General features: G+C 47.1%; 4 protein-coding genes and 1 long non-coding RNA gene across 7 annotated transcripts; 2 read left to right on the top strand and 3 right to left on the bottom strand.

Moving 5' to 3' along the window:
* Nucleotides 1-3,466: 3,466 nt before the first annotated feature.
* Nucleotides 3,467-6,079, bottom strand: LOC127142836 (uncharacterized). Its single transcript, XR_007813914.1, has 3 exons — nucleotides 5,941-6,079; nucleotides 5,239-5,725; nucleotides 3,467-4,319 (listed from the first exon to the last, which is right to left on the bottom strand). It is a non-coding gene; the product is annotated as an uncharacterized LOC127142836 (long non-coding RNA).
* Nucleotides 5,953-8,133, top strand: LOC108885223 (uncharacterized). Of its 2 annotated transcripts, none has more exons than XM_018679455.2 (3): nucleotides 5,953-6,731; nucleotides 6,800-6,917; nucleotides 7,008-8,133. In XM_018679455.2, the coding sequence occupies exons 1-3, from the start codon at nucleotides 5,953-5,955 to the stop codon at nucleotides 7,452-7,454; spliced, it is 1,344 nt and encodes a 447-aa protein (XP_018534971.1). In that variant the 3' UTR covers nucleotides 7,455-8,133. The 2 variants fall into 2 exon arrangements, with proteins under 2 accessions (XP_018534971.1, XP_050929060.1); XM_051073103.1 differs by having other exon boundaries at nucleotides 6,785-6,917.
* Nucleotides 8,134-8,636: 503 nt separating this feature from the next.
* hsd17b2 (hydroxysteroid (17-beta) dehydrogenase 2) lies at nucleotides 8,637-12,002 on the top strand. Its single transcript, XM_018679482.2, has 6 exons — nucleotides 8,637-8,645; nucleotides 8,770-9,076; nucleotides 9,826-10,038; nucleotides 10,131-10,316; nucleotides 10,406-10,543; nucleotides 11,373-12,002. The coding sequence occupies exons 1-6, from the start codon at nucleotides 8,637-8,639 to the stop codon at nucleotides 11,711-11,713; spliced, it is 1,194 nt and encodes a 397-aa protein (XP_018534998.2). The 3' UTR covers nucleotides 11,714-12,002.
* Nucleotides 12,003-12,945: 943 nt separating this feature from the next.
* Nucleotides 12,946-15,016, bottom strand: mphosph6 (M-phase phosphoprotein 6). The gene is made up of 5 exons (XM_018679486.2): nucleotides 14,841-15,016; nucleotides 14,336-14,448; nucleotides 14,103-14,193; nucleotides 13,716-13,819; nucleotides 12,946-13,279 (listed from the first exon to the last, which is right to left on the bottom strand). The coding sequence occupies exons 1-5, from the start codon at nucleotides 14,886-14,888 to the stop codon at nucleotides 13,147-13,149; spliced, it is 489 nt and encodes a 162-aa protein (XP_018535002.1). The 5' UTR covers nucleotides 14,889-15,016; the 3' UTR covers nucleotides 12,946-13,146.
* An 81-nt stretch (nucleotides 15,017-15,097) lies between these two features.
* On the bottom strand, nucleotides 15,098-18,398 carry snx20 (sorting nexin 20). Of its 2 annotated transcripts, none has more exons than XM_018679462.2 (4): nucleotides 17,642-18,398; nucleotides 17,458-17,524; nucleotides 17,009-17,151; nucleotides 15,098-16,765 (listed from the first exon to the last, which is right to left on the bottom strand). In XM_018679462.2, exons 2-4 carry the CDS (start codon nucleotides 17,504-17,506, stop codon nucleotides 16,094-16,096), a joined length of 864 nt encoding a protein of 287 aa, XP_018534978.1. In that variant the 5' UTR covers nucleotides 17,507-17,524; nucleotides 17,642-18,398; the 3' UTR covers nucleotides 15,098-16,093. The 2 variants fall into 2 exon arrangements, with proteins under 2 accessions (XP_018534978.1, XP_050929069.1); XM_051073112.1 differs by having other exon boundaries at nucleotides 17,627-18,395.
* Between the last annotated feature and the right edge of the window lie 2,921 nt (nucleotides 18,399-21,319).

Here is a 21,319-nt window from a genome sequence, read left to right as displayed (position 1 = left end):
TGAGCTGAGAGACAAATGATTGTTTAGAGGTTTGGACTGTGGATTAGACAAAACCAACGCTGTGAAGACATCACTCTGCTCTCTCATTCTCTGACTTTATACAAACCAAACAATCAAGGGAATACTCAGCAGATTACCTACTTATGAAAAACCACAACAGAAAATAATGATATAATACTGTAAGAGTTTGACAGGAACATTTCTCTGCACCGAGCACCTTTTCTTTTACAATTCACCATGAAACCTCTGCTCACATCAGACTCAAACTTGTATAATTCTCTGTCATTACAGCCGATCCATCACTACACTGACTGATGATTGGTGGGTTGTACCTGAGCTGAAATCACCTGCTGACCTCAGTCTGGCTGTGTAAGGTTACCTGTTAACTAACCACAGTTAAATCAGCAGGTTTCTGAATGGAGTTTGGTATGGAGCTCTCAGTTCCTGCAGTGTGTGTGTGTGTGACACCTACTCTTTAGCTTTGAGCTCTGGCAGGTCCAGATACCAGTGTTCATCACTGATGATTCTCTTCTCGTCTTCTTCCAGCTGCTTCTTCGTCTCAGCATCCAGACCTCTCTGCATGAACTGAACACAGAACCACACTTCACCAAACACAGCAGCAACAGTCATCAGACCACAGCACCAGCGTTTCCCCTCAGCTACTGCACCTAACTCACCACTGGCATCATCGTGTGCTCCTGTCTGTCCACCACTCTATTCAGTGGAGACAGAGTCAGTGAGGGAGTCTGATGACTTCACCCGAATTAATCACTGGTTCAAACTTTATATTCAAATGTCTTAACTCGGACCTTTACCTGTCTGCAGAGCTTTCAGTGAGACAGGTCATTAATAATTGTCTGATTTCTGAATGGGATTTGGTGTGGGGTCAGACATCAGCGCCCGCTGTGGTCACAGAGTGGGGTACCTGATAAAACACAGCAGCAACTTCCACCTCAACTTCCACCTCTAGCCTCTTCAGACTTTCTCAAACTCCCCCTGAGTGACTCCCCCCCCCCCCCCCCCCGCTTCCAGCTGCGTGTTTACACCGAGTTAAATGCTGTCAGACATCATGGAGCATGTTAGCGAGGCAGCGAGAGGCCCAGCCGTGGGCCGTCTAACCCCCAGGACTGGCAGCTGTCGCGTCGTGATGCCACTCAACCCTCCTGCCACGCAGCTCCTCTGCCCTCTCCCCCCCGCCTCACCCCACCAGCAGCCACAGCAGCTGGGCTCTCAGGCAGACCAGCAGGCAGCTCCCTGCAGCTCCACCTAATGTGCTGTCCCTCAAAATACACCAGTGTCCCCAGTGACTCCCACGCTGCAGCCACTGGGACTGAACCAGTCTGTTGTCATATCCCCACTGTCTGACCCTGTGAAGCTGCAGCCTGCATCTGATTCACTGACAACAATGAAACATTTAAACACTTTCTATCAAACTGTGCCACACAGAAAGCTGCATTTCATTAACATGTGCAGTTATGTTGTTATATATCAATGGAAATCAGTTCCTATATTCACATATATACGATCACCCATTAACACGTGAAGAACATGTTTCACTCAGCTTCAGTCACACCTGCACACACTCATCACTGTCATTCACACCCGTGGTTTCACTAATGGTAAAATAAAATGATTTTTTCCTGTTTGTATGCCTGATGTTTCCTCGTGTGTTTTCAGAGTGAGATGCTGATTCAGCACAGCTCTTTCTGTTACTGCACCAACCTGCACATCAGGTGAGCTCTGAGGGACAGACAGACAGACGGCAGCTGGAAACTCCATACATGTCAAGAAACAACAGAATGACATTTTAAAAATGAATCATGTCTTAATCAAAAAGCTCGATGTGTGCGAACAGCCTGAACTGGAACAACTGTGTATGAATGTGGAAACAGATCAACAGCAATACCTCAGGTCGAGCTGTCTGCTGTGCCTGTAGCGCCCCCCCACTGCTACCATCAGAACTACATCCATCACCTGAGAATCACAGCAACATCATCACATCATTTATTATTCATTCTATTTATTTCTATCAGTTAGAGTTTAAGAGTTAACCTGAGGATTCATCATCAGCTGTTTGATCATTTCAATAAATCATGTTTAATGAAAATGTCTCATCACAGGTGTGACTGTATTCATGATTATTTTCATTATTGATTAATCTGCCGATTATTTTCACGATTAGTTGAATCATTCTTTGGTTTAATAAGAGAAAGATTTAAATATTCACTTGATTCTACTTTAATATTAAACACAGATTTTCTCTTTGTTAAGTGTTTTTGTTTGATCAGTATCTTGGTGATTATTGATTACTGAAACAGCAGCGAGTGAGTTTTCCTCCTGTTGATTAAAGACTGTTGCAGAGTGCAGTATAATCGTGAGAGAAAGCAGAGTGTAAACTGCAGTGAGCAGTGAGAGCTGCTCCTGCACAGCGTCAGGCTGGAGGTGTAAATAAAGCCGGGGCTGAGTTTCCTCCTGCAGCCGTCGGAGACTTGGCTGGAGCTGAGAGACAGATGGTGCCATTTGCTTGCAGTCATACCTCCAGTGACCCTTACTGTTGAATATCACACAGCAGGAAGCTGCTTCATGTGTTTTACTAGGTGGCATCCTGTTAGCTTAGCCACCACTAAGCCATTGTGAGCCGAGCTAAAGATCCACATACGCCTCCTGTTATCAGAACGACACACACCAAACTGTCTGATGGTGAATCTTCAACAGCAGCAGCTCCTCGTTTACACTCAGTGTCCAGTTTATTAGGTACACCTGACTGAACCCATCAGTGCTGTGATGAAGCTTCAGACTGGTTCAGAGGAGCTGATTCACCTGGACGATCATGGTGGAGCTTTGTGGTTACACGACAGGTGTTTCTATTATTTTGTCCAACACCTTTACATCCGTGAGGAGGGACTGACGGACAGAGACATCAGCTCAGTGTGAAGTTAATATCCTGACAGACGGCAGCTGAAACACTGACACATCAAACTGAGAAAAGACTGACAGCTCGTTCTAACATTTATTTTTGAGATCGAAAACTACACCTGTAAAACTCAGAGTTCAGGTGAGTCAGGTGAGCTCCTGTGGATGAGTCAACGAGGCTCCAGCTTCCACCACGCTGCAGATTAACAGGGATTCACTGGGTTTCACTGTGACAGGCCAAGATACAGGGGAAGAAATCAAACGCATCATTTCAGGTGAACAGACAGAAGCTCATATGTGCTCACCGCTGCCCTCTGCAGGAAGCTCAGCTGTGACCCACAGAGACGCCCGGATCACTCACACCAAACCACACCCAATAACTTCAGGTGTCACTGTCAGGTAGACAGTGACACCTTTTAACATCATCATGTCAAAGGTCTGAAAGTGTGAAACATCTTAATAAACATTTAGTAACCTAACGATTTCCTGAGAGCATTTCATACTGTGACTTTCTTCACAGCCGCACCACCGGACGTTCAGAGGTCTGAGAAACCAGAACAGAAAAATGATTATTATCATCACTGAATGAAAACGTATGAAACTGAGCAGGTGTTGGAGAATAAATTCAGTGATTTTAAAAACTGTCACTGACCCTGATCGTTGAATGAAGAGCTCTGCAGCTGAACACTGTGTTTTCACAGAACGCAACATGAACCTTTTCCACTGTTTGATCAATGAGCCCTGAACTGCACGTCCATAAAAACAGACCGATCAAAAACAACGACAAACTTTCAACGATTATTGAGAGGTTTAATTTGAACAGGGATTTCCTAATGCTGTATGCTTATGCTCTCTCCCTCTCTCTCCCTCCCTCCATCCCTCCCTCCTCCTGCAGGTTGTTTCCTCTCAGTCTTTGTTTGTGGACATTTGTTTGGTATGGGGGGGGTCTCAGGAGTCTGGAGCAGCAGTAGCCTGGAGGAAGAGGGCCCCCTGCAGGCCGTGCGTCCCCACAGCAGACGGCCCAGCCTCACGCTCCACCTGAGTCAGTCAGAGGCATGCTGGGAACTCCAGCGGCTCAGACTCAGACTTCAGAGCGGTGCTGGAGCCGCCGGGCCGGACCCAACATTCCTCTGAAGCTTCAGCTGTCGTCTCTGCTGGGAGCGGCGCCTCCTGCTGGTCTGCAGGTCAGCCTGGATCAGCACTGTCAACACCTCCGTTTGTTATCAAGGAGCTGGATCCTTAAACCTGAACCCTACAGCACAGACTCAGAGCTACATCAGACTCAGGACAGAGGGATTTTAAAACACTGAGGTTTGATCCACCAGAGATCAGCGAGACCTGGTCCAGGCTGAATAAACCTGATCAGGACTCTGCTGTACTGGACTGGACTCCTGTAGTCCAGAATCCTGATCAGAAACACAGAGATATTAATAAAAGACAGAGTAACATTACATCAGGAGGAGAGGAGGAGAGAGAGGAGGAGAGGGAGGAGAGGAGAGAGAGAGAGAGAGGAGAGGAGAGGAGAGGAGAGGAGAGGAGAGGAGAGGAGGAGAGAGGAGAGGAGAGGAGGAGAGGAGGAGGAGAGGAGGAGAGGAGAGGGAGGAGAGGAGGAGAGGAGGAGAGGGAGGAGAGGAGGAGAGGAGGAGAGGAGAGGAGGAGAGAGAGGAGAGGGAGGAGAGGGAGGAGAGGAGGAGAGGAGGAGGAGGTGAATTTATTTATTTTTTTGTAGATATTTTCTTTGATTAGATTTTATATCAGAGCTGCATGATGGTTTGAATAAGCAGAGGAAGAAGGAGCCATGTTTCTGATTTGTTTCTTTTCCATGATAAAGCACAAGTTCTTTTTTATAATAGAATTAACTAAATACACTAATATAGAATAAGCTACTATAATCAACTTATTAAATACTAGATATTGTAATCACAGAGTCAGAGGCTTTTAGAAAAAATTTAAAAAGGATATTTGTTAAAAAGAAGAGAGAGAGAGGAACATGCACCAAACCCTGTGTAACACTGAGGTGTTTCTATGTAAAAGGAAATGAACCGTGTTTGTCTTTATGACTCTTGAACAGAATATTACTCAGAAGCTTTAAACCAAAAAACAAAAACACTACGTTTGCATCAGTGGCCGGTTTAAAATATTCAAATGCATCATCACTCATTTAAATCAGCTGCAGGTGAAATATTTCCCTCTAACGTTGTAGAGCAGAAAAACTGAATCGTGTAGTGAAGAGTTCTGCTGTTAGTTACACTCCAGCAGCTGATAACAATGAGTCTAAACTGACCGTCATCTCACTGAGGGAGAAGTTTAAACACCAACACTCACCTGAGACAGGTGCTTTCTTCACGACGCCACGAGCTCAGATGTTTGACCTTTGACCTTTCTCCTGGTCATTGTTCAGTCGAGTTTAACGTCAGGAGACCAAGAGAAGTCCATGAGTTTGATCAGAAACTGTTATTTCCTGTCTTCAAACTGTTACAGCACAGGTGTGCGCTTTTTCTCTTCTTCTCTCTTCTCAAAGTAGACTTAGTTTAGTGCACTGCTGCCTCCTACTGGTCTTACAGCGTCAGTGCCACGTCCACGTCCACGTCCTCTTCTTCTTCTTCTTCGTTACAGGTTTACAGGTGTTTACCGCCACCTCCTGGACCGAAGTGTGAAGCACAGGAACTGAGTCCTCAGTTTCTTTACAGAACCTCATTGAAGACTGGTGTGTTTCTATCTTCATTTACAGTCTATGGTAGCTAAGCTACCTGAGGAGGGCGTGTTCATCACAATCCAAGCATTAAACACACGATAAACATCACGATAGAGGCTAATGGAAGGAAAACAAACAGAAGGGACAAAGACACTGATGAATAAAATAAAATAAAATGTGAGTTAATAATTAATTGTCTTTAATCTTCTGTTTGGATGTAACTTTGGAGATTTTATCAGATGTTTAACATCGAGAGAAAAACATTTCGTGTATTAAAAATGTTTTGTCACGTAGTTATGACGTCACCAACAGGCGACATGCGGTTTGTTTACCGGCGGGAGATAATGGAGGCGAACCCGGAGGATGAGCCGGCGCTACCAGCCGCTGTGCTGTGCTCCGGGCTGGGCCTCGGTGTCCCTCCGGTGTTCGGTGAGCAGATGTTGGAGCTGTACCGGGTCCTGACGGCGGCGCTGAGGCGGCGGCGGGAGCGGGAGATGATGGAGCGAGAGCGGCGGCGGCGGCAGTACCTGCGGAGGAGGAGAGCCTTCCTGCTGTCCTCCATCGCGGCTGCGCTCAGCCTCCTCTCCTCCACCAGCAGGCTGGTCTGGGTCCGGACCCGCAGCACCGGACAGAACCTGTGGGAGGCGGCGGAGGCCTTCGACGACGAGGAGTGGAAGGCGCAGTTCCGCGTGTCGCGAGCCACCTTCGACTACCTGGTCGAACTGATCGGTTCGGCGATCAAACGTCGCCGGACGAACTACCGCGTCCCCATCGAGCCGCGCCGCCGGCTGGCCATCGCCCTGTGGTGGTTCGCCCGGTCCGGGGAGTACCGCTCCATCGCCGACATGTTCTGCGTGGGGATCGCCACCGTGTGTGTGATCGTGCGCCAGGTGTCCTCCGCCATCGTGGAGCGGCTCTTTCACCGCTTCGTGTCGCTGCCGAGCGGCCCGCGGCTGGACGACACGCTCCGGGCCTTCAAGGACCGCTGCTACCCGCAGTGCGCCGGGGCCATCGGCGGGACCCACATCCCCATAGCTCCACCCAGAGACAACCCCGACCACTACATCAACAAGAGGGGCTGGCACTCCGTGATCCTGCAGGCTGTGGTGGACCACAACGTCTGGTGAGGACCGTGTCCGCTGATACCTGTGCTTTAACGTGATCTGACGGTAACAGGTGTTTCTGTCGCAGCTTCACTGATGTGTACGCGGGCTGGCCCGGGAGCAGCAGCAGCGCCGCGGTCCTGTCCAGCTCAGACCTGTACCTGAAGGCCGAGGACCGCCCAGACGGTTACCTGTTCCCCAGAGAGGTGAGAGCTCAGGTGTTCAGGTGGAGGCTCCTGGTGCAGAGGAGGTCTGAGTTTCAGGTCTGCATGCTGAATTACATCTGTGTTTTCCAGAGGTCGATCCTGTCTGAGGGCGTGGAGGTCCCAGTCCACCTGGTGGGCGACGCCTCCTTCCCTCTGAGGCCCTGGCTGATGAAGGGATACAGTGAGGAGCAGCAGCTGTCTCCAGAGCAGCGCCGCTTCACCTACACCCTGTCCTCGGCCCGCTCCGTGGTCGACACCGCCTTCACCCGGCTGAAAGGACGCTGGAGGTGTCTGCTGAAGAAGAGCGACATCGACGTCTCCATGATGCCGCGGATCGTGGCCGCCTGCTGTGTCCTGCACAACATCTGTGAGCTCCAAGGAGACGGCTTCCTCCCGGAGTGGAACGTGGAGATGGCTCCGTCAGGAAGTTACCTGAGACAGCCGGAGGTGGAGCCGTGTGAAGGAGACTCGTACTGCAGCGCAGAGGTCATCAGAGACACCATCACCTACAACCTGCTGACCATCCTGCAGTACTGAGCACAGCTGTCACAGCTGGAACTGGATCCTGGTTCACACTCAGACCAGTAAGCCTGAGTGAAACCCAAAGAGAGCAGGTTGACTCACTGATCTGAGCCCTGCTCAGGGTTCAGTCTCACACTGATGGAGGACATGCGAAGAAACTTCCTTAAACAATCATGAGGAAAATTAACGATTATGGATGAATCCTTATTTTTTATAAGCGCCTGTGGCAGAAAACAGGCTGATGTGTTTTCCCTTCATGAAATCTTGATTTATTATAAGTTACAGCCCAACAACAATCCTCAGCCTTTAAAGCTAAACTGACTGGAGCTAAAAACTGAGACTCATTTATTTCATGACTTCCTGTTTGGAACAGTTCTGTGACAGCTCAGTTTAACCTGTTAGAGTCTAACAGCGCCTCCTGCTGGTCACTGCCACACTGTGAACATCACTATGTTGCTTCAAGACACACAACACGACCTCACTGACACAAACGTATTATTTATACGTTTAAGTCCATGTGATCGATAATGATCGATCATGGATTCTGTTTGTAGCCTGAAGCACAAGTACACTTTTATGTTACTTGTACTTGCTGCTGTTTACTGTTAAAGTACACAAGAGAAATTCTTACTGCACCACATGTATCTGACAGCTGCAGTTACATTTTAAATAAAAACGTGATGAGTTTATTAAACCAGTGTTTCTCATGTCAGATCAGTGTGTAGCTGTGTGTCCTCCACTGAACAGACATTTCACCTCTAAACTAACTGAACTAACTGTCCACTTACAACCCATCAGTCACAGAGGACGACTCTCTGCTGAAGTTACCAGTGTCTGACATTATGGAGAAGATTCCTACAGAGACAGTTTAACCAGAAACATCTCTATATATCAGCACCAGACTCCATTGACAAAAACAGGGATTTAACCAGGAGCTGCTGGAATAGCACTGCCTCCATCTGTTAGTGTGTCTGTGTCACTGTGTGCTACTTTTACTGCAGTAAAGTATCTGATTACTTGTGTGACACAGTAACACAGACACACTAACAGATGGAGGCAGTGCTATTCCAGCAGCTCCCAGTAAAATCACTGACTTTCTAATAATGAATCAATCAGTCAAACAATGTAATGATGAACTGAAATAAACCTGCAGCAGTCGTCAGGTTTCAGCAGCTGGAGTTTAAAGACAGAAGAGAGATGGTCTCAGTGAGTCGAGTTTATCTTCAGTGATCAGACTGAGGAATACGTCAGCTGCTCTTCCTGCTGGCAGCAGGCCGACATACCTGTGTGCAGGTGTCTCAGGGAGGGGCGGGGCCTCTGATCCTCTCAGACTGTAACTGCAGGTGAAAGAGTCAGAGTCTGGATCCTGTCGGAGGATGGAGACCTGCTCCTGCTTCAGTGTCGTAGCTGCAGCTCTGTGTGTCCTCACTGTGCTGTGGAAACTCAGACAGGGCCGCGATGCTGGGTACAGGACCATCGCCGCCGCCGCCGCGCCGCCGCCGGGACCTCTCTGTTCTTCATCGTGTCTCCAGCTCTGTGGGGGGGGGTCCTCCTCAGCTGCAGCCTCTGTCTGCTCTGTGTCAACAGGAGGAGATCCGAGCTGCTGCCGGGGGAGAACAGAGCTGTACTGATCACAGGTAACACACACACTCTGCAGAGATCAGAACAAAACCAAAGAAAAACAGAAAATCCACTGCACAGACAATCAGTAATTAATATTGTTGTATATTCAGCTGATCAGTAACTAAACCTCTGATGACTCATCAGACTTTCAGGGAGTAATGAGGACATTACATCTTATTCAGCGATCAGTCAATCGATTATTAAAGACAACCCCTGTCAGATGTATTGATAATGGAGGAAACAACTGTGATGGATGAACGACCTGACCGAGCTTCTTCACTGACACACACATTAAAGACGAAACAACTGATTGACAGGAGCCACAGACGCTGACACGGTTTCTGTCAACACTCTGTAACACGTCCTGCCGACAGTCAGTGAACGCAGCACCAGTTTTGGTGTTTTCTGTGTGTTGTTGTGGGTGGAGACATTTTTCTCTGCTTCACTGAGCAGCGTCTGACAGACAGGAAAAACAGGAGGTTTCAGATCCTGGGTCAGATTTAACTGCCATGTTTGATTCACCATGAGAGAACAGACTCCTCTGACCTCTGACCTTCTGAAACTGACCTCTGACCTCTGACCTCTGACCCTCTCTGCTGCTGCACACTCATCTTTATGTTGATGCTGTAAAACATCAGATCATAATCAGACCTGAGACTGAGCTCAGATCAGCACCAGGCTGACGTCTGATCCCTGCTCCTGATCCAGACCACCTGAGACTGGATCTAAGCAGAGTATGTCACAGCATCTGTTCCTCTCTCAGGGTGTGACTCGGGGTTCGGCCACGTCCTGGCTCAGCGGCTCAGTCAGGTGGGGGTGCAGGTGTTTGCAGGTGTGCTGGATGTGAACGGAGCCGGAGCTCAGCGGCTCAGAGAACGAGGATCTGAGAACCTGCAGGTTCTGCAGCTCGACGTGACCGACAGCTCCCAGGTGGAGACGGTTCACAGCTACATCTGCAGCCAGGTCGGACGCACAGGTGAGTCTGAGCTGGTCTCACCTGTGATCTGCTGGAGCAGTGATGACAGAGAGTCTGTGAGGGTCACCTGGTCCTGTGTGCCGTCCCTGCAGGTCTGTGGGGTTTGGTGAATAACGCAGGAATCCTCCTCTGCCCGGCCAACGCAGAGCTCCACCCGCTCTCCGCCTGCAGACGCTGCCTGGAGGTGAACTTCCTGGCAGCTGTCAACATGTGTCAGGTCTTCCTGCCTCTGCTGAGACAGTCCAGAGGACGCATCGTCAACATGTCCAGCATGGCAGGTACACCTGGCCGCAGAGCTGCACATTAAAACCACATCAACCTGTAAATAGATGTCAGGTGTGTTAACAGGCAGGTGTGTGTCGTGCAGGCGAGGTGCCGCTGCCCGGCTTCGCTGCTTACGGAGCCTCTAAAGCAGCTCTGAGTGTTTTCTCCCAGGTGATGAGGCTGGAGCTGGCTGAGTGGGGCGTCAGCGTGGCTTTAATCCAACCTGCAGGATTCAGAACAAGTAGGTCAGAGTTCAGGTGTTAGTCCACATGTTCATCAGCTCAGAACCTGACAGGTGTGAACCTGAACAGGTGACCCTACACATTCACAGGCCATAAACTGATCCAGAGTCTGACTCTACTGCTCTTTGTTTTGCTTTTACTGTTTTTCTTCTTCCTCTTTTGTTCTTTTGTTCATTCACTTCTTCTTTTTGAATTTTCTCTGAATCTCCTTCATTTGCTTTATTTCCTCCTTTGAGTTAAACTGCAGTCTGACACAGTCTGACTCGAAACTCATTTGCTCTTTTAAATCACACCTGTTTTCATGACCCTGTGTTTTTGGACTGGAGGAGCCGGGCATCGAACACTTTACCTCCTGAGCCACAGCAACGCAAATACAGTAAACAACTCAACATCTGTGCAACTTTAATCCAAAAGTTTTCAAACTCACTGAATGAAATCAGAGAACATGATTCAAACATGATTCAAGCTAAAGTCTGAACTTTTTATTTTCTGATGAACCAAAACAACTTCAAGCTTCTAAGCTGCAGTTGTTTGTGTTTAGTGTATGTTGTTGATTCAGACAGACGGACAGACAGACCGAGGGACAGAGAGACAGATGGAGGGACAGAGAGACAGACAGAGACAGAGAGACAGAGAGACAGACAGAGACGACAGACAGATGAGACAGACAGAGACAGAGAGACAGACAGACAGACAGACAGACTGAGGGACAGACAGACAGACAGACAGACAGACAGACAGAGACAGACAGACAGACAGACACAGATGGACAGACAGACAGACGGAGCTCAGGTCAGTCAGAGATGAATAAACTCTCTCTCCTCTCAGACATCTTTGGAAACAGTGATGACATCGCTCGTTACAGAGACGAGCTCCTCTCAGCCGTTTCCTCTGCAGCCAGAGAGGATTATGGGGAGGCGTACATCTCCTCCCTCCCCGTCAGTCTGTCCAGAATGTCCCAGCAGACTCCGGAGGATCTGTCTCCGGTGGTGGACGACCTGTGTGACGCTCTGCTGTCGGTCCGGCCCAGGCCCCTGTACACCCCCGGACAGATGGGATGGCTGCTGCCGTTCCTCCACCGTCACTGTCCCACCTCCGCCTTCGACCTCATCATCTCCAGGTTCCCTAAACTCACCGACTGTGAACCTGCAGGACTCAGGAGGACCTGAGACCGGAGACCGGAGACCAGAGACCAGAGACCAGGTCCGGGTGGTTTCAGACATCACAGTGAACAGCAGAGACTGTTACAATCATCCAGAAATCAAACACATCAGCACTGAGAAGAATCCTGTTCATCTGGTTTGTTCATCATAAAAAATCCCACAGGACCTGAATGCACCAACACTGATAATGTACCTGGTCACTGTCACTTCATTTGTATGGAAAGTGTCAAACACACAGTTCAGTCAGCACAGACACATCTACACATCGACACTATTAAACTCTGAGAGAAACGTTTGGGCATTTTCTTTTCTTCAGCAGCAACACACTCAACACAGTCTCCTCCTGACCACTGAACCACTGAACCACTGCAGCTCATAAACAACCAGACTGAGTCCAGGTGTTCTGAGGAGTAAGCTTCAACACACAAAGCAAAAGAAGCTGCCGAAGTAAGGTGAAGTGAAATAGTGAAACAAAGTGAAGTGAAGTAAAGTGAAGTGAAGTGAAGTAAGTAAAGTGAAGTAAAGTGAAGTAAAAAGTAAAGTAAAGTGAAGTAAAGTAAAGTGAAGTAAAGTGAAGTAAGTGAAAGTAAAGTGAAGTAAGTGAAGTAAAGTAAGTGAAGTAAAGTAAAAGTAAAGTGAAGTGTAAAGTGAAGTGAAGTAAAGTGAAGTAAAGTAAAGTGAAGTGAAGTAAAAAGTAAAGTAAAGTGAAGTGAAGTAAAGTAAAGAAGTAAAGTAAAGTAAAGTGAAAGTGAAGTAAAGTGAAAGTAAAGTAAAGTGAAGTAAAGTAAAGTGAAGTAAAGTAAAGTGAAGTAAAGTGAAGTGAAGTAAAGTGAAGTAAAGTGAAGTAAAGTAAAGTGAAAGTAAAGTGAAGTAAAGTAAAGTGAAGTGAAGTGAAGTGAAAGTGAAGTGAGGGTGCAGGTGAATCAGCTTCACAGAAACACTGGACAACACAAACTTTAAGGAAACACACTTTACTTTGTATTTGTGGAGTTCATTGTGTCTCTTGTGTCTGTTGTTGGTTTAGAACCTGTTCAGAGTTGAACCTGGACGTGGGACACAGCTTTAGTCTGTGTTGATTTCCCATGAATCACTTCCTGTCACCATCTGTAAACTCAGACAGGAAACTCACCTGAGGTCCAAACCTGAACAAAGTGTTTGTGTAGTGAGGCTGCAGTCACACACTCAGCTCTGCAGCACTGCTCATGGTCTGTTTAAAAATGACCTGACAGACACATGGACACACTGAGCCATGTGTTTAATGAAGGCCTCAGCTCTGCTGCACAGACTGGGAAACACTGTCATGTGTTTAAAATCAGGATGAAGAACATCCTCTCCCTCATCGTGTCCTCTGTAGAAAACAGTCTCTGCTGCACAGCCGTAAAAAAACATTCATCCTGAGTTCTTTACATAAAAACATGTTTCTGAGTCTCATCATCAGTTCAGTCCTGAGGTTTCACAAAAGCTTTCTTTGTGTTTGTTTCTACGACGTTCTGGTTCAGGTCCTCCTCCATCGCCGCTCGCTCACGTTTCTTCACAAACTTCTTCTTCATGCTCCCAACTAAACTCTCGTACCTGAAACACACCGAACACACGGTCAGAGGCTGAAGAGACTGAGGGAGGTTTAAAAGGTTTCAGTACTAACAAACAACAGCCCAGCTTCTTCATAAACCTTTTACAGTGGATTAACAGCTGCTTTCAATATTTTTATCACAACTAGGACACACCATCATGTTTTATTAGAAATATCATCAGGTTCAATGAAAAGTCAAAAACATAAATCCAGTTTTAGTTTAAATCAGCTGTTAAAACAATAAGTGACAGGTTTTAATAAAAGTCTTTTCTTATTCAATAAAAAACATCAATTTATTTCTTCATTATATTTGTGTTTTATTCATCTGAATCTGCAGAGTAAGTTATCAGTTATCAGATAATTTAAAGTAACAGAGTACTGAAGGAAATGTACTTAATTAAGTAAGTGAATCAACCTAAACTTGGAACAGTGACGTACCTCAGAGCCATTTCTTCATCTGTGACGTCGGTCTGCATCCTGCTCACCTCCTCCTCTTTCTGTTTCTCCTCTTCATCTCTGGGATTCATCAGCGCCATCAGTTTCTGTGAGTGAAAACCACCATCAGGCCACAGTTACATCTGAGCCTCATCTGTAGACCAAGGTTAAAGTCCTCCTCTCTCCTGGAAACCTAAGAATGATCATGTCACCTTCAAAATAAAATACCTCTGCTTTAATGTTTCCACTCCAACAGTGGAACAGTCAGATCTGTTTTCTTCCTGAATATAAAATGTTTCTGTGACTCAGAGGAGGAGGACAGTTCTTCTCTCTGGTTCTTGATTTGAACATTTTAGTGAATCATCACTTCAGTAAACAGCTGGAACAAACCTCCACTTCAGGGTTGAAACCTTTGAAGGACATGCGGCCGTACTTCAGGTCCTCACAGGGAACAAAACTCCTCTCCTCTATGATCAGGTTCCTGAGAGACAGGGAGGAAAAACACTCTCACATGATCACACATACACAACTTATCACACTTAAATCAGCAGGTTTCTGAATGGAGTTTGGTATGGAGCTCTCAGTTCCTGCAGTGTGTGTGTGTGTGTGTGTGTGACACCTACTCTTTAGCTTTGAGCTCTGGCAGGTCCAGATACCAGTGTTCATCACTGATGATTCTCTTCTCGTCTTCTTCCAGCTGCTTCTTCGTCTCAGCATCCAGACCTCTCTGCATGAACTGAACACAGAACCACACTTCACCAAACACAGCAGCAACAGTCATCAGACCACAGCACCAGCGTTTCCCCTCAGCTACTGCACCTAACTCACCACTGGCATCATCGTGTGCTCCTGTCTGTCCACCACTCTATTCAGTGGAGACAGAGTCAGTGAGGGAGTCTGATGACTTCACCGAATTAATCACTGGTTCAAACTTTATATTCAAATGTCTTAACTCGACAGTTGTAAATATTCAGCGCTTTCACTGAGGCAGGAACTCTGTTATTGTCTGATTTCTGAATGGGATTCGGCGTGGCGTCAGACAGCTAGCTCTGCTGTAGCTAACACACACACCTTCCCTAGCTAGCTAACTAGCTTCCCTCATTTATGAACAAAGACTGTTTCACTCACCTTCATACGCAGGAGGTTTTTGGAGAGTTTCACGGAGTCGTTCGCCATCGTTCACCGGGTCACAGAGAGAAAATCAGCAGCTTCTGTTTGTTCAGTGGTTAAATGTTCAGCTGAAGCCACGAGCAGCGGCTGCTCATTCAGACAGGAGCAATCGAACGTCGAGCAGCGTAAGCAGTCCGGCTAATCTACCGCTGATATCATCGATGTATTATTATTATTATTAAACTGGGATAGATGGATGATTAAAGTTCCAACCATGAGGAGAAATCAGTGTTTATTCAGAGATCAGAATGTAATAAATGAAAGCTGATAATTTATTATAAAGTCTATAGGCACAGAGAGTCACAGCCACATCACAGGTGAATACACAGTGTACATCTGCTCAGATTACTGAAGTGACTCTGATCTGTAAATGATCCATGATCAGAAAGAAAAAGATGATTTAAGCTTCTGAACAGCTGCTAAATGTTGAACAAGAAATGAGACCAAGCTTCCTCTGAGTTCATTACATTCATTCCTCAGAGTAAATCCAACTCTAACCTTTACAGGATCCTCTGCTGCTTCACAGACATTCATTACAAATCCTCTCTGACTTGTCACCGAAAACAAAGAAAACCCAGAGAGACGTGTCGTTGTGTAACTCGAGAGTTTTGAGCCGTTCGACTGTTTTGTTGAAACTCAGTTTGTGTGTTGACCAATCTGTGAGCACACTCAGCTTCGTCTGCAGACATTCATTCACCACACAGGAAACATCCTGCTCACTCACTGATCACCGTCTGTCACTGACTGGAACAAGTGATTTACTGGATCCTGGTCTCTGACGGAGGCCGACTGTCAGAGAATCAGTATTTAAGTTTCAGATCAGACTGAAGCTCAGCACAGATCAGGATCAGGATCAGGATCAGGATCAGGATCAGGGATAGTGTTACACTGGACTGTGTTATACTCAGAGGTGTTCCTAATATGCTGACTCTGTCACAAACAAAGACCTGAATCTGAATCTGTCTCTGTGACCTCTGACCTCTGACCTCTGACCCTGTGTCTGAATGCTGCCTCTGAATCCAGACCTCCTGGGCTGGATCAGTTCTGAGGAATCTGCTCAGGAGGACAAAATGTTCTGACACCGGGTCCCTGAACACAACACCTGTTAGAGGATATGTTTCTTTAATGCTGCAAATAATGGGTCTGTGGTCTCTGCTGGTCTCTGCTGGTCTCTGCTGGTCTCTGCTGGCCTGTGGTCTGTTCTCCAGTCGTCAGATGAACTCTTGGACCACCAGCTCCTTCAGGGAGCGGGAGGACACCTCTCCTCTCTCTGCGTCTCTCAGGCCGGTCAGCTCCTCCTGCAGCTGGGCCACAGGCCGCCTCAGCTGGTAGCCCAGATCCACCAGCAGGTCCAGCAGGGAAGCCCGGTAGTGTTTGAGCCCGTACCGTCTGACCGGGGGCAGGGCCTTCTGAGCGGCGGAGAAGGCCTGCTCCGGCCGCTCCAGGTCCCGGTAACAGACGGCGAGGGCGGAGAGGGTGGGGACGGTGAGGGTGGGGCTCTGCCACGGTAACAGCTTCTCCTGGATCTCTAAGACCAGCTGCAGCTGCTCCAGAGCCGCGTCGAACTGCCCCGCCCGCAGTAAAGCATGCGCCCTCCTCTGCTCCTGCTCCGTGAAGAACCGGGAGAAGTGGGGGCAGAGTCGGACGCAGCGGACCGAGAACAGCTGGGCTAAATAATCCTGCAGGGCCAGGCGGCGCTCAGAGATCATCTCCGGGGAGAAGTTCCCGGTGAGGAGTTTACGGGGCAGCGGCACCTCCTCCAGCTCCTCACTGAACTCCTCCATCAGTCTGTGGTGGAGGCGGGAGAAGTCACTGTAACGACGCTCCACCGAGACACGACGGGAGTCAAAGCTCCCTGAACGCATCACCACGATCTGATACACCTGAGGACAGACAACATGATGGTTTAGTGATGTGTTCACGGACTCACTGTGCAGAAGAGTCTTGACACAGTGACTCACTCTCTCATTTCTATGATTGTACTTGTTGTCAACAGGCTGGTTCTCTCCATCCTCCATCCAGGAGCTGTTACTGTGCCTCAAACATTAAAGTAATGAGAGGAGGAAGGCCCAGAGAGCTCCTGACCTCTGACCTCTGACCTCTGACTGTGTGTTCAGGTGTCTCACCACATATCTGGACAGAGTCTGCTCGATGATTCGAGTGGATGGGATTTCAAACAGCAGCCGGACCGGTCGCTCTCTCTGCTTCACTGCTCTCAGGTTCTGCTGCAGCTCCTTAGTGGTCAGACTGGAACAACTGGGACCTTCAGCTGCACACACACACACATGATGTACAGTCACACAGTGTTGTGATATAAAACAGGTATGTGTGTCAGTGATCATGAGACAGGGCCCGGACGCTCTGCTTGTTCTGTCTCTGCGGTCGTTTCATTCAGCTCTGTAAGTCACAAACAGGAAACAGCTCGAGGCGCCTCCTCGCTCCTCTGATATCAACCTGTTTTATTTTATTGAGCTGGAGCTCACATGAGGTTTTCACAGACAAGCAGGGGCCACACCTGACTGTGACACTGTGACAGAATGAGTCCATCAGCTGCCGATGAGACCTAAACACAGACCTGCAGTCAGAGCTGTGGGCTCGGTCCTGTCCCTCTGTGGTTCTGCCATCTCGCCCTGACAGCTGATCTGGAACATGGAGAACATGAACGCACCATCACACCACAGCTCATAAACCTGCCTCTGTCTGGAACCTGTTCCTCTCTGAGCAGTGACTAGTGTCTGTCTTACCGTCTGTCCTCTTACCGGCTGATCCACTGGTTCAGAGAATCAGAGAGAGCCTCGGTCGCTCATAGAGACGAGTGTGTTTGTTCTGACACAGGAGAGAAAAGGAAGTTCCTCTGTGGATAAATTCATACCAGTGAAGCAAGAGTGAGAGAAACAAACGTGTGCAGAGGGAAGTGAAACTGTGGTAAACTGTGTTGGTGCCTGTTGAATCAGCAGATCAGAGAACGTTTGCTTTCTGGCTCCTGTTACACCAGGCGGGTGGAGTTTACCACACAGATTGTCACAACAACAAATGTGACTCTGGACCAGTTGTTTTTAATGAGTAACTCACCTGACAGGACGTCGACTGTCGAGTCTGATCTCAGGTATAAACACCTGCAGGCCATCAGGCCATCAGGTGTGGTTAACATTCCTCTACGGTGGCCCTGAGGAGCCAAACACCACAACACTGGACAAAACACAAGAATAATATTCCAGAGAACAAGAAACTAAAACCAGAACGTGACAGAAGGAGAGCTGATGTTCACCTCCTCTGTGTTGGACCTCAGGGCCACCGTACTCAGTCCATCCAGGCTGATAAACATCATCACAACAGACATCAGCACATCACATATATCATCAGTGTAGTTCAGGTATTCACCTGCAGTTCCTCTCTGCTCCTCTGGATGGAGACACTCTCTCTGTTTTCTCTGAATCTTCATTTATTTTCTGAGCAGTTGAAACTCTGACCTCTGACCTCTGACCCTGATGTCCACACTGACACCAAACATTTACTGAACTTCACTGTGACTCAGTTCAGAGTTCAGAAACATTTACTGTTCATCAGGAACTGATTTACCTTTAGACAGTTCCTTCACTTGAATCTATGACAGTGACTGGTTTCACTTGTCTTCCTGTGTTGATCCTGTAAAGAGACAAATGAATAAAGTTCAAGTTAAAGTCTGGTCTGAGTAATAAACCTGAATCTGTTGATGTGTTTCTTCTCTCTCTCTCTCAGCTCTCTGCTGAACAACACTTTAAACTCTCTCAACTCATCTAAGAGGATTCATTAACTCTGAAGTTATTTGTTTGTTTGTTTGGTTCCAAGATGGCGGCGTGCAGCTGCAGGTGAACTTGGTGAGATACAGTTTGACTGAACTTCTTCTTGTTGTTCCCAGTGTAGAGATTTTATCTGCTGCTTCACGATGTGTCTCTTTACACTGTTCTTTTAAAGATTTATTATAGGGTCTAATGTTATTGTATTCTATTTTTTATTTTAATGAAGGACTTTATATGTTTCACAGAGCTGTGTATGTGTGTGATTAATATCAGTGTATTAACAGTATGATACTACACAGGGCAGCAGTGAGCGGCTCCTGGTGCTCCTCTCTTCACACTGCCGTCCATTTATTAAAAAAACAATCCTCAGTCTGTGAACGTCAGCGTCTCTCATACAGAAAATAAGCAGCTGAACGAGCTCTTGTGATGGAAACAAAGGCATTTCTCTGAGGCCTTGTTGTCTGAACAGAGCACGCTGCAGCTCGATGCATTTATTTATCAGTTTTGATCCATTTCTGTCAGTCTGTACCAGCTGGAGGACACAGGTCTCTGTTTGTTCTCAGGCTGTACAGTGAGACTCAGTCAGCTGACGCTCCACTCAACAAACTGATCTCAGGTTTCATCAGTGGGGTCTGATTCTGTAATGCAGAGCTTTCCTGCCTGTTTGGAGCAGCTGAGCAAACTGTTGCCTCCTCATTTTTAAAGGTTTTTATAAAGAGAGAGATGAGAGCGAAGACCAGAGGAAAACTGTTGGACTCTGTAAAAAGGTCACATCAAATGTCAGACCCATCTGAGATTGACTGATAAACAGATGAAGCCTCTGTGTGTTTATCACTGATGGATTCAGCTGCTCTCTGCCATCATGTGTCCTCTGATCAATAATCAATCAGTTCATAAAGAAAGGTCTCAGAGGACATGGGCAGTTCTCCACTGTTAAAGGTCACTTCACTTTACAGTCAGCAGTGAGGGATTTAAGGCTGATTTTACCCCAGGTTTTGTCTCTCAGGTTGTTCTACCTGTGAAAACACCTTGTACTCCTCTGCACATTTTTCCATAAAACCTTCTTTATGTATGTCAGTTCTCTCTCTTCATCTGGTTAATGTGGGAGACATTGGGGAGGGATGGATCCTCATGGTCTGGAGCTGAAACACTGCAGCGTTGATGACCTTAGAGATTTCACCCTATGAGGCAAAACCCAGGGAAAAACAAGTAACTACAGCACTCACTGCTGCTCATTAAGACTCCTGCTGTGAGCTCATGGTGATAACTGTTACACAGTCGGTTAGAAAACAATGATTTAGAGAGAAAATGAAGCTGAAACAAGAAATAAAAATGAATCCACACGATGAGAAATGAACTCAGAGGAATAAGAGACAGAATCTCTGGACACCTGATTCTTCCTCTCTGACTGATGGATTCTTTTATCCTTGTATAATAGTTGTGTTGCGTTCAGGGACGTGGTTGTGGGTCAGGGTTAAACAGTGCACAGATAAGCTCTCAGACTGACTGAGACTGTGGACCAGTGATAAGAACAGAAAACATCAGGCCGTGGTGAATGTTGATGAGGAAGGTTCCTGTGTCAGAGCGACAGGTGAAGATACATGGCTCCTCTGAATCTCTGCAGCTGTTTGCATGTTTATATCCCAGCTCTCTCATCGTATCTGATCACAGCTGAACGTCTTTGAATTTGTCATTGTACACTGATCGTATGTACCTGAACTACCTTTATCAAGTCCAACCTGAACTACACCTTAGCTGCACAGCATCACTGCTAAGCTCTTTAAAACAACCTGAGGTCAAACTGATCTTCCGCTAAAAACAGAAACATGTTTTCAGAGATCAGGACCTGATTTCTCAACTTTATTAAAACCTATGAACATGAACAGCTGAGAACAGCTGAGACGATGAACAACTGTCATAAGATGATGAACAGCTGTGATAGGACGATGAACAGCTGAGACAGGACGATGAACAGCTGTGATAGGACGATGAACAACTGTCATAAGATGATGAACAGCTGTGATAGGACGATGAACAGCTGTCATACAGGATGATGAACAGCTGTGATAGGACGATGAACAGCTGAGACAGGACGATGAACAACTGTGATAGGACGATGAACAGCTGAGACAGGACGATGAACAACTGTCATAAGACGATGAACAGCTGTGATAGGACGATGAACAGCTGTGATAGGACGATGAACAGCTGTCATAAGACGATGAACAGCTGACATAAGACGATGAACAGCTGTCATAGACAATGAACAGCTGACATAAGATGATGAACAGCTGTGATAGGACGATGAACAGCTGTGATAGGACGATGAACAACTGTCATAAGATGATGAACAGCTGTGATAGGACGATGAACAGCTGTCATATGACGATGAACAGCTGTGATAGGACGATGAACAGCTGACATAAGATGATGAACAGCTGTGATAGGACGATGAACAGCTGTGATAGGATGATGAACAGTGTATTAATATTCTGTAACCTCTGTCTATAGAGAAGCTTTGATTGTTCTGCCTCTGACCTACAATCTACAAACACTAATATCGACTAAAGGGTTTCTGGGACTTGAGGTGTTAAATCACACTCACAGAACCAGGAACCAGAAACCAGATGGAACCAGATCAACCAGGACTAAAATCCT

This window comes from Lates calcarifer, linkage group LG10, assembly GCF_001640805.2.
Source record: "Lates calcarifer isolate ASB-BC8 linkage group LG10, TLL_Latcal_v3, whole genome shotgun sequence".
Lineage (NCBI taxonomy): Eukaryota > Metazoa > Chordata > Actinopteri > Centropomidae > Lates > Lates calcarifer.
This window is presented reverse-complemented; position numbering and strand designations above follow the sequence as displayed.